This window comes from Solanum dulcamara, chromosome 4 (genome assembly GCF_947179165.1).
Source record: "Solanum dulcamara chromosome 4, daSolDulc1.2, whole genome shotgun sequence".
Lineage (NCBI taxonomy): Eukaryota > Viridiplantae > Streptophyta > Magnoliopsida > Solanales > Solanaceae > Solanum > Solanum dulcamara.
Window position 1 is genome coordinate 18607557 of NC_077240.1, and position 13301 is coordinate 18620857.

The 13301-nt window shown below is 34.8% G+C and overlaps 1 protein-coding gene and 1 long non-coding RNA gene across 2 annotated transcripts; both read right to left on the minus strand.

The window, feature by feature from the left end:
- Window positions 1-6440: 6440 nt before the first annotated feature.
- LOC129884801 (uncharacterized) lies at window positions 6441-8900 on the minus strand. The gene is made up of 3 exons (XR_008765983.1): window positions 8738-8900; window positions 7775-7825; window positions 6441-6684 (listed from the first exon to the last, which is right to left on the minus strand). It is a non-coding gene; the product is annotated as an uncharacterized LOC129884801 (long non-coding RNA).
- Window positions 8901-9272: 372 nt separating this feature from the next.
- Window positions 9273-11177, minus strand: LOC129884063 (uncharacterized). Its single transcript, XM_055958438.1, has one exon. The coding sequence runs from the start codon at window positions 11175-11177 to the stop codon at window positions 9273-9275; it is 1905 nt and encodes a 634-aa protein (XP_055814413.1).
- Window positions 11178-13301: the final 2124 nt, after the last annotated feature.

Here is a 13301-nt window from a genome sequence, read left to right on the forward strand (position 1 = left end):
ATTGTGTTATGTTTATGACTTTTTAACTCCCTATTTATAAGCAGGAAAATATGAAGCTATGGTTGGAGCTTTAAATTATTTATCGAGTTATATATGTAATGTAATGGATATATCATATACGTAAACTGTGATGGTACCATGACTGTTATAACCAATGGAGAAATATAGAATATATAGTCATTTTACTTGAAGAGCCAAAGGAGTGAAACATTGTAGGCTTGTTCTAATAGTTGAATCCCATAGAGTAACAGTGTTCAGATTCACGTGTGAGTGAGCCCACTCGCCATGAGAGAGAATGGTAATTTAATTTTTCCCCGTTAATTTTCTGAAAGGCCGCAATTTTCTCTGATAAACATAATGTTATATTTAATGATAGCTTAGGCTCGTAGAATGTTCTAAGTAATATTTAATATGATTATTGTGAGTTATCCGTTTTTGTTTATTGGAAGAAAGGTTTAAAATGTCCTTAATTATGCTTTGTTTATAGTTTGATTTAAAAATATCATTGTTATTTATATTTTGGTTTAAAAATATTTTTATTGTTATTTAATGAGTAAAAAAATATTTTTTTTAAAAATAAATATATCATTTATTTTCTTTTGAACAGATTTTTTTCCTAATAAATATTTTTTTTAGTTAATGTTTATCCTACTTCAATTTGAAGAATAATAATAAAATATTAAAAGAATTCTTATTTTATTATAATTATCTTTTATCGTTATCTAAATAAAATTAATGATGATTTTATTATGATCATATATATATATATATTATTCATTAGAATGGTACATGAATTCTATATTTTTATTTGTTAAAGTAGTTTCAAAAGAAAGAAAACGAGAATAGAGTTCTTTAAAAGTAATAATTTTAATAGGAACAAGATGTATTTTGAAAGAAAAATAATATATTTATTTGGAAAAGAGCATTTTAACTCATTTAATAACAATATGAGCATTTTTGAATCAAACTATTAATGGTGAAGGCGGGTCAATGTATTGATAACGAGGGTATTAATTCTAGGCTTTTAGTTCCTCTTTGACAATTTCTAAAACAATATGCGCAATTACAAGTTTAGAATTAGCAATAATTATTTTAATTTATTTTAATTACAAATTATGAAAAGATCGTTTACAATATGTACTAATTTTCTGAACTACATGCTCCACCTTTCTTCATGCGATCACAAATTTTCTCATTCAAACTACATAACAAGTAATTTTTATATCTTTATAAAATTGTTTAATTCGCTATGTAAAGCATAAGATATTTATACGTGTAAGCAATGTTATTATTACTTTCAATTACAAAAAGTTGTCGATTACATTATAATTTGTGATTCGAAGTCTTCTTTTCTGATAGTTATATTAAACATAACTTTCTCATTAACTTTTTTCATGGTTGTGTTCAACTAGTTTTTGTACTTCTAAATGAATGGTGACACTTTTATGTTTAAAAAGATGAAACACCCACTGCCTTCAGAATCCACCATTGCCCCTACTTTTGTAAGGTAGAGACACTTGAGATAGAGAATCTTTTTTGATAGACCTCCGACTTTTTAAAACATGGTTGGAAAGAAATGCGAATGCAAAAAGGTATATGAAAATAATGAAGCTTTTCAAAACATGGTTGAAAAGAAATACAAATGTAAAAAGTTGTGATGAAAATAATGAAGAAAAAACTATTAATGGTAAAAATATTAGAGTTTACAATATATTGATGATTTTAAAATTAATTAACTTAAAGAGTCGCCACCTAATTATTTTTATGGTGAATTAGAGCACCTATTTTAACTAAGTAACGCTTACACTAAAACTCCATCATTATGATCTACGTAACTTAAGATTCTAGATAAATTTTTTAATTATTTTAGTATAATAAATTTAGACATGTTTTAAGATCCGTTAAATAACTGATGTTAGATTAATTAACCGAGGCGTATGATGTATGTTTGTTCAAGTGTTGGTGTTTGCTAACAAAAATCTAAGAGTAATTGACGATTCTAAGCAATGAACAAATAAATCATATGAAGTGCGTTAATTGCTTTGAACTAAGTGCATTGAAAAAATCAATCAATCAAATTAAGAGTCTGTTTGAATTTGTTTATTTTAAATGTTTTGAAGCTAAAATAACTTTTAAATATATTTTTTAGTGTTTGAATAAATTTAAAAAATATTTATAAATAATTAATTTTAAATTAAAATAATAAAAATAAGTTAAAGTCAATCCAAACAGGCTCTAAATCATTGGAGGTTCTCTGCTGACTGTAACATGCAATTCAAAATAAATCTTAATTTTAACAAATGACACGAACCTTTATAGAATATTAAGAATAGATCAAACCGACATTACAATTAAGTTTGAAGATCTTTTAAATGGAATCTTTTACCGAATTATTAGAGATATCCACTTTTTATTGAGAAAAGAAATATGAATTAAAATACAGAAAAAATGAGTTGGAGTTTTTACTTTTATAAGTTAGAAATCCAGGACATTATTGCACGAATAATCTATTTATAAGTTATTTGCAGCTGGGTAATTTACGAAATTAGACCCAATAAGCGATGGTCTTGTACTTTTAGTCCAATTTTAAAAGATGATCTCTGCTTAAGAAAAATTGATTGGCAAAACTTGTGTTGATTATTGATATAAGTTGTGGGCATACGTTATTTTTGCCTAAAACATGAGTGTTGGACATTTCAATAACCCTATTGAGGTTGAGGTAGAATGTACTAAATGGAAAAATGCTTTAATAGGGTACGTTATGGGTGATTCCCCTGCGTTCAAAAATATGCTGAAATTTGTTTGTGGGGTGTGGAAATTTGTGATTGTTGTATCTACAGGACGAGGGATATTTTACCTTCATGTTTGAGACACCTAATGATAGAGATTATGTACTTGCAAAAGGACCTTACACTTACAACAACAAGCCAATGGTGTTGAAAACCTGGGTGAAGGTGTTGGAAATCAAAATGAAGAGCTACGAGATTTTGGGAATTTTCTGTATATCATTGCATACTGTATCTGTTTCTATTTATACAAATACCTAATAAACTGTTAAATAAAATAATAAAAAAACTATACATATTTGTGTACCTCTTATTGGTCAAATGGATAACAAACTAACTAATTTTGTTTCTATGTACAGGTTTCACTAGACTGAGGTGTATGGCTAAGATTTAATTGATCAAACTATTTTCAATGGCTGTGATATGATCTTGAACATTGAATGGCTGTGATGCAATCTCATATATTCAATGGCTTTGATGCAGCCTTGGAAATCAATGGTCCTGATGAAGTGAAATCAATGGTCCTGATGAAGTGTGTCCACTACCTTGGACACATAAAAGAAGACTCTGGAAGTCTTCTGAATTGTCGGTTCATTTCTGAAGATGAAGTTTGAAGCTGAAGAGTTGTGTACTCATTTTCTTCTTCTTCTTCTTTCATTTTTCTCTTCATCTTCTTCATCTTCATCTTGCTTTAGAGATGGTTGTATGCCAACATCCCCCCTCAAGTTGGGGGGAAGAGTCATAACACCCAACTTGGTCATTAGCTCACGGTGAGAAGCCCCAGAGAGAGGCTTGGTAAATAGATCGGCAAGATGATGGTGAGAAGGAACAAAATGAAGCGAAATCAAACCGGAGAGAAACTGTTGACGCATGAAATGACAATCCAAATCAACGTGTTTCGTGCGTTCATGGAAGACAGGATTCCGAGCGATATGAAGAGCTGCCTGGCTATCAGAATGAAGTGGAATAGGAAGAGAAGGAGGAGAGGAGAGGTCATCCAGGAGGCGCACCAACCAGGTAAGCTCCGCTGTAACTCGTCGCATCGATCTATACTCTGCTTCGGCAGAGGAGAGGGAAATAGACATCTGTTTCTTTGATTTCCATGAAATAGGAGCACCTCCTAGTGTAATAAAGAAACCACTAACTGATCTCCGTCTGTCCTTGCAGGAAGCCCAGTCGGCGTCGCAAAAAGCAAGTAGATCAAAAGAGGGCGTAGATGATAGAAGAATACCTTGGCCTGGATCTTTTCTAAGATAACGAAGCACCCTCTGAGCAGCAGAGAAATGTGAAAGACAAGGCCGCTGCATATATTGACTAAGACACAGAACTGCATAGGAGAGATCAGGTCTGGTATGAGTCAAATAATTTAATTTGCCAACTAAATGCCGATATTCAGTGGGGTTGTCCAGTAAAGGTCCATCATCAGCTTGCAACTTCATATAAGGGTCAAGAGGTGAGGTTACACTTGAACCAGTACAGTCAAAATCCTTAAGAAGATTCATAGTAAATTGTCGTTGACTGATGATGAAACCCGAGGCATCCCTGATGATTTCCATACCCAGAAAATAGTTGATATCACCCAACATTTTGACTTTAAATTCAGCATTAAGAAAATGAGTAACATCAATGATTTTGGAAATAGCATCCCCTGTGAGTAAAATGTCATCCACATAGACTGCGATAATAGAGATAAGACCACCAGTAGTCTTGAAAAACAAAGAATAGTCATTTAAAGAACTAGTATATCCTTTGAAACTCAAAGCTCCAGCAAGCCTAGCATACCACTGTCGAGATGCTTGATTAAGACCATACAAAGACTTCTTGAGAAGGCAAACATGCCTAGGTGAAGGAGGTTTCAAACCTGCTGGAAATCTCATATATACCCCCTCTTGTAATTCTCCATGTAAAAAGGCATTATTGACATCAAGTTGAGACACTCTCCAACCCTTCTTTATAGCAACTGTGAGGAGACATCTAATAGTGGTCATTTTGACCACTGGGGAAAAAGTTTCAGTAAAATCTATTCCTTCTTGTTGAACATCCCCCCTTACAACCAACCTGGCTTTCAGTCTTTCTATGGAGCCATCTGATTTATGTTTCACTTTAAATACCCATTTACAGGGCAAAGATTTCTTCCCTGCAGGCAATTCCATTACTGACCATGTCTTATTGTCTTGTAGGTCTTGAATTTCAGCTTCCATTACTTTGATCCAACCAGGGTGTTGGCTTGCCTCAACATAACTTGTAGGCTCTGAAATTTGTGAAAAAGATTGAAGAAGAGTCTGGTTGGAAAGAGATAGAGAGGCAAAGGAGAAAGAGGTTGGTGTTGTGGGATGAATGAAGCAAGAACTTGTAACATCAGTCAACTAGATGCTGTTGCAGATGAAATCTTGAAGGTAAGCAGGTGCTTGTTTAATTCTGGTTGATTGTCTAGTGGATATAGGATGAATTGTAGGATTGGATGGTTGAAGGTCATGAGAATCAGAAGATGGGCCAGAAGATGCAGTATGAGGAGAAAGTTGAGAAGTAGATGGGGAATCTGAAGAAAAACTAGGAGTGTTGGGTGAGGGTGTGAATGAGGGTGGTGATGTAACAGGTGATGAAGTAGAGATAGGTTGTGGGGACTCAGTAGCAAGGTCAAAAAGTGGAAAAAGAGTCCCACCTGAATTAGAGACTTTGGCAAAAGGGTAGTACTCTTCATGAAACTTTACATTCCTAGAAACAAACACCTTCCTGATTTCCATATCCAGAACTTTATACCCCCTTTGAGTTTGAGGATATCCCAAAAAAACACATGTTTTAGCTCTAGGTTGAAATTTGTCTCTGTTTTGTGCTAGACTGGAAACAAAACATAAACATCCAAAACACTTAAAATTGTTGTAGGATGGTGCTTTTCTGAAAAGAACTTGATATGGGGATTTGTTCATCAAGACCTTAGTAGGCAATCTGTTAATGATATGAGTGGCAGTGAGTATACACTCACCCCAGTATTGAATAGGAACTCTGGACTGGAAATATAACCCCCTTGCCATTTCCAAAAGATGTCTATGCTTCCTCTCAACAATTCCATTTTGTTGAGGTGTTGCTACACAAGATGTCTCATGAATGATCCCTGTTGATTTGAGATAAGCAGCCTCTAGTGATCCTTTTCCAAGCTCTAAGGCATTATCTGATCTTATCCTTTTAACTTTGACTTCAAATTGTCTTTCCACCATTGACAAGAAATCCTTGAGAACTAGAAATGCATTAGATTTAGTTTTCAAGAGAAAAGTCCATGCCCCCCTGCTATAGTCATCCACTATGGTTAAAAAATAGGAATAATCATTGTAAGTAGCTTCCTTAAAAGGACCCCACGTGTCAATGTGAATTAATTCAAACATTCTCTGTGTTTTGATGAAACTCAATGGGAAAGGGAATCTACTTTGTCTAGCTTGAGGACATATAGGACACACATAATTTGAGCAAGAAGGAAATTGAATGAAACTTAATGTCACGACCCAACCCCGTGGGCCGTGACTAGTGCCCAATTTTGAGCACCCAAACGTACCCTTATCCCAATTTAGTCTTCTTTTTTTTCCGAATAAACAAATGTAGTGATTAGTAGAAATTGCTAAATATATCATAAAAGTAGATATACGCACGAGAGTTGAAAGGTTATCACAAAACACACAAAAATCCAAACCATATATACAAAACCCACAACATAACTCTGTCTACAGACCTCTACAGATGATAGCATAGTCATATGACGGGACAAGGCCCCGTCGTACCCCTGACCAACATATCCAAATATATAGAGATAAAGTCAGTAGCAAAATACAAGCTCCGAATAAGGGAGCACTGTCAACGACGCAGCAAATATCCTAAACAGGTGGATCAGCAAATCGAACTTCGGTACCTGCGGGCATGTAACGCATCCCCCCCAAAGAAAGGGGGTCAGTACGAAAAATGTACCGAATATGTAAAGCATGAATTGTAATAAATAAAATCATAATCTGAATAGTATGTGCAGAAAATAAAATAAATGTTCAGAATTTCAAAATACTTTTCATAATCCCAAATCATATATGCAAATACATATGCCGTATCCGGCCCCATTTTATGGGACTCGGTGAACAAAACGTGGTCGCCCTCCTGTCATTGGCGCCACAGCACATCATAACACCAGAGTAGGGAATATCTCCGTAACAAATCATATCATATCAGATGGTCATATCAAATCATATCATATCACAAACATATATGTACATGGCACAGCATAACTCCGTGGCATAACATTTACCACCCCATGTACATGTCATACCTGCCCCCTCACGTCGGGACACGACGAACAATGCAGAGAAATACGCACGAAAACATATCCTGGCCCAGGCTCAGTGAAAGAAGCATTGAGGCATCCACGAGTGGAGTAGTGAGAAACTAAATGCAATTTAAATTACAAAACATTTATACAGACTCGATGGCATAATTTCGATAACAAATCATAAAAGGAAACTTGAATAATAATAATAGTACAAGTACTTCCAATATCACAATAGTCTACGTAAAAATAGTATTTTCCGAATTATCTCCGTACTTCCAAATATATTATGGGAATTATCAGAATAATTATTCATATAATATTAGGAAGCATAGCAAAGAGTTTCTTTCAAATTCTACCTACCGTAATTCAAACGGAATAACGAAGAAAAATTCAGAATAGTGGGGCCCACCTCGGTCAAATGAGGTGGCGTATACAAATCACGTGCGTTAGACTTCATAACATTATTTAGAAGAGTTTCAAGGTATTCGGAATTCATTTGTGCAAAATCTAGAAGTTTAGACAATTTTTTCCAAAACTATTCATAATTACCTAATTCAATTCTATTGAATAGAAAAGGGAAATTTTCGAGCGTCGATTCCGACGAGTAGAGTGATCCCCGAGGTTCGTATTCACTCCTATTACATCTAGGACATGCCAAGAGAAGAAAATGTAAAGCTTTACATACCTTTTTGGCCTTTTACGGTTGTCCAAGTTCAATTTCCGTTTTCTCCAAAATCTACAATTGGTCACATTTACCAATTACTATTCATAAGACTTTAAGAATTCATTTTTTCCAATATTTGTCTACAAAAATTTTGGCAGCATCTCCCCTATATATATGACAACCCCGAGATTACAACTCGGCCACAATATCAACAACCAAGCCAACAACAACATCAATTCCATCAATAATCAATTTAAACACACCATAACATAAATTGGTGTAATTTTCCAATTAGTGCAACAACTTTCAACCAAACTTTGCATTTCCAAATAAATATGAATATCTCATATCCATAATTAATTTCAACTCATTCCAACATAAGTGAAAAATATTCCAAGTAAGTTATCCAATTTTCATCAATTCCATATTTCACTCAAAATTTCATAAATACAACAAAAATATTACAATTCATTTTCTTCTTTCAACTTCATCATCAAATTCATTTCCTTCTTTCAACTTCATAATCAACAACAACAATCCATATTTTTAATAACTTACCTCCATATTCTTATAATATTATACTAAAATTACATAATTCCTATAATCCATTTTAATACCAACTTACACCATTTAAACTTCATTTATATCCCAAAAACCATAACCACAACTAACAAATTATACAAACATAATTTTTTTCCCATTACATCACCTAACCCATTTTTCCAACTTCAATAAATTTCATCCAACTTCCATTTTCAACATCAATTAACTATCATAACTACTACTCAACTACTACCCAAAAATACTACATAAAAATACTACACAAAAATTCAAGTCTTCTTGCCAACAATCTTACATACACATAACTTATTCATATGTCAAAATCCAACCATATAACTTCCATATTTCCATGAATTCTACACATCTCTACTTACTACAACATAAACAAATTTCATAACATAATGAAATTGAATTAATTCTTACCTTTTCCTTCTACTTCTTCACTTCCAAATCAATGAAACAAACCTCCAAACTTCCCAAAAAACTACACCATGTTGTAGAGCACCCTTGACTTAGTAAGAATACTAGAAATTTATAATTTTTGGGATGAAATTTGAAGGGGTAATTTTTTGGTCTTCTTGTCCGATTTTCTCTTCTTTCCTTTGCTCTTCTTCTTTCTCAAATTGTGTAGAGAATTCTAGGATTTTATGACTAAGGCTTCCATGTGAAATTTCCATTTTGCCCCTCACCTTTCCTAATATTTCCAAGTTGAAATTCCACCTTTGCCCTTAACCTTTTATAGTATTTCCATATGTAAAATTCCAAGTATACCCCTAACCTTTTATGGTATTTCCACATGAGTAATTCCAATTTTGTCCTTAATCTTTTATGGTATTTCCACATGAGAAATTTCAATTTTTACCCTTAATAAATTTCCAATATTTCCACATCTCAATTTAGTCATAAGAATTTTGTATCCAACAAGGTCAAACATAGCCTTGCCCTTGACTTATTACCATTATCCCCAAATTGTCCTAATGTGAAAAATACGGGTCATAACACTTAAACTCTTCATTGCTGGAAAAGGCAGGTGCCCTAGTCTGATGTGCCACAATCTTACATTAGAAATAGTGTTTGCATGCACACCAACAGAAGAATTTTTACATTCTGTATTGGACACTAAAATAGGACTAGGAACAATATTGGTAGCCACTGCCTTTGAAACTGAAACTACTTCCCTAGGAACTATGGAGTTTCCTCCTTTTTGAATAGAAAAAGCTTCCTTGACTTGGCTTGACTCTAATTTAGTAGGCTTGAGTAGATAGAGTCCATCCCCTACTTCACCAAAAACTTGTTCCTTCCTCAGGGAAGGGTCCTGTAACACACATCCAGTAAGAGTGAATAAAAGATCACATTGAAGTTGCACACACAATCTATGAACTGACAGTAAGTTGTATTTAAATTCTGGGACAAGCAAAACATTGTTCAGAGTCAGATTAGGATGAACAGAAACACTTCCTATATGTGTGACATAAATTCTAAAAGAATTTGGCAAACTTATATTCAATGGTGTAGACAAGGGCTTAAGAGTTAGAAAGGAATTAGGATTAAAACACATATGTTCTGAGGCCCCTGAATCAATGATCCAGGTGCTAGTGTTATATACTGCAAAACATGAACCTGAATATTTTAGAATAGTACCAGCCATGGCATTGGCATTGAGAGCTGAACCTGATGTACTTGATTGACAGAGTTTCATTTCCTTTAGTACCTGCTGTACTATTTCATTATATTGTTCTTTGCTAAATTGGTTTCCTTGGTTAGTGGTGAATTGACTTGATTGAGCAGTAGGTGTGGGGCTCATGTCCTCAGCTTCTTCATTTCCTATAACAGCATTTCCTCTGATATTGTGTCCATACTCTTTGGACTTGGTGAATTCAAAATCTTCAAGGAAACCATGAAGTCTGAAGCAGTCATCATGCACATGTCCTGTCTTCTTACAGTAAGTACAAGAAACATTAGAATTGTATTTTGCTCTTCTCTGTTTGAACCTCTGGCTAACTCCTCCTCTTGTAGGATTTGCAGCACTATGTCCATTGAAATGAAAACTGTTTCCTCCCTTGTTAAGCTGATTACCAGGTTTGTAGTTTCCCCTCATTTTCCCAGAAACCATAAAGGAACCAGAATCAGCTGGGTTGCTGAAAGTAGTAACACTAGCCTCTCTTTGATTTTCATCTTGAAGTAGCAAAGAATAAGCAACATCCATTGATGGTAATGGATTCATCATGATAATAGTACTCCTAGCTTGAGTATAAGCATCATTGAGGCCCATAAGAAAATGAATTAACTTTTGATCTTCTAGTGACTTTATTAGCTTAGCCTTACCATCACATACACAGACACAGGTGCAATGTGAAACAGGGTTAAGAGAGTCTAGCTCATCCCATATCCTTTTAAGCTTGGTAAAATACCCAGCTATGTTGTTGTTGCCTTGCACCACAGTTGATAATTCCTTCTGAAGTTGATACAGTTTAGCTCCATCCAGCTTTCCAAATCTTTGTTCCAAACTATCCCATAGCTCTTTAGCTATTTTCGAGTAAATAACACTATCTCTAATATCTAGAGATAGTGCATTCAAAAGCCATGCTATTATCATATCATTTACACAGCTCCATTGTTCATAATCTCTAGATGTTGGTTCTGGTGCTTTAATGCAACCATTGATGAATCCTAATTTCTTCTTTGCAGACAAAGCGATGAAGATTGATCTTCTCCATCCTGGAAAGCCTCTTCCATCAAATATAGAGTGAATGAGATTCATTCCAGGAGAATCTGAAGGATTGAGATGATATGGGTGGCTTACATCATAAGTCACCATGGTGTTATTGGTTGTATCACCTACTGATGGAGCATTGTCACCCATTTCTGCTCAGTCTTCTGTGGGCAAAAAATGAATCTGTGACAATAGTAATGAAAATGATGACACAGAAACTTAGAGATGGATCGAGATCATTGCTCTGATACCATGTTGGAAATCAAAATGAAGAGCTACGAGATTTTGGGAATTTTCTGTATATCATTGCATATTGTATCTGTTTCTATTTATACAAATACCTAATAAACTGTTAAATAAAATAATAAAAAAACTATACATATTTGTGTACCTCTTATTGGTCAAATGGATAACAAACTAACTAATTTTGTTTCTATGTACAGGTTTCACTAGACTGAGGTGTATGGCTAAGATTTAATTGATCAAACTATTTTCAATGGCTGTGATATGATCTTGAACATTGAATGGCTGTGATGCAATCTCATATATTCAATGGCTTTGATGCAGCCTTGGAAATCAATGGTCCTGATGAAGTGAAATCAATGGTCCTGATGAAGTGTGTCCACTACCTTGGACACATAAAAGAAGACTCTGGAAGTCTTCTGAATTGTCGGTTCATTTCTGAAGATGAAGTTTGAAGCTGAAGAGTTGTGTACTCATTTCCTTCTTCTTCTTTCATTTTTCTCTTCATCTTCTTCATCTTCATCTTGCTTCAGAGATGGTTGTATGCCAACAGAAGGATTTTCAATTCCAGCCTGAGATGCTTAGGATTATTCCACTATGGGTGATGTTCCCTGGCCTCTCTCTATACTATTGGGCTGAAGAAAGTTTGAGACGTATTGCTAGCTATATTGACAGGCATGTATGTGCTGATAGAATAACTGCAGAAATTGAGAGGTTTTCGTTTGCTCGAGTCTTAATAGAGAGTTAGAGACTGATAGAACTCAGCAACTACCATAGAAATTATATATATTGAAAAATCGAATGGAACTGTGATCACTCAGGCCATTAAGTATGTGTGGACACCACATTTTTGTCACGCTTGTATGAAATGAGACATAAGAAAGGTGATTGTATGCAGCATAAGCCAGATCCACCAGTAAAACATATACCAAGGAGAAGGAGCCCCCTCCCCCCACTCCACCTGTATGGACAGTAAGACCTGCTAAGCACAAAGAACAGCCTGCAAAGGGGAAGGAAAGGGAGGAAAACAATAAGGAAGATGTCAATGAAGAGAAATCCACTCCATTCCAAATAGTTCAATCCAAAGATAGGGGTAATCACACTACAACTAAGGAGGACAATCCTCAAACATCTAATAAGTTTACTCCCTTAGCAGATCATCAGAATTACTCTGTTGCAGGAACACACAGGGCTAATTAACCTACACCTCCTAATATAACATGATTATCAACTCCTTGAACATTAGAGGGTTGAACCAGCCCTATAAGCAGAAGGACCTGAAAGCTTTTCCTCAGAAGTATAGAATTGACTTTATGGGGTGTATAGAAATAAAGATTCAGGCTCAATAAGCTGAGAAAGTTAAAAATAAACTGAGACAAGATTGTAAGGTCTATGCTAATTACCCTACTATTGTGAATGGGAGAATATGGATTATTTGGCAACACAACAAGGTGGAGGTAACTATTCAGACTAGTACTGCTCAACTAGTGCACTGTAAGGTACAAGACAAAGACTCTGATTTCTCTTGTTTGCTTACTATAATGTATGGCTTTAATACTCCTAATGTTAAAAAGGGGTTTTGAGACTCTCTTATGGGGCTTAATCTAAAAAGTAGTGAACCCTGATTGATATTGGGGATTTCAATGCCATATTGTCTCATGAAGATAGACTCAATGGTGAGCCCGTGACACCCCAAGAAACAGAGGACTACCAGGCTGTGTTGATGATTTAAGGGTAGGGCAACTACTAAGAAGAGGAAAGCACTTCACTTGGTGTAATAAGAGAGATGATGCTACTAAAATATATACCCACATTGACTAGGCATTTGGTAATGCTGAATGGATGCTTAAATTTGGGAATATTGAGGCTGATTTTGTTGAACTAGGTTGCTCTGATCATACACCAATTGTAGTGAATATATGCACAACTCAAATACAGACTAAAAGCCATTTAGATTTTTAAATGTGGTGATGAAACACCCATACCTTTAAGGCATTTGTGATATCTGCTTGGAGTCAACAAGTGAATGGG

What these genes read in the sequence shown, in the direction of transcription:
- LOC129884063 (XM_055958438.1), bottom strand. Translation starts at nt 11,177, where the DNA reads ATGGGTGACAATGCTCCATCAGTAGGTGATACAACCAATAACACCATG.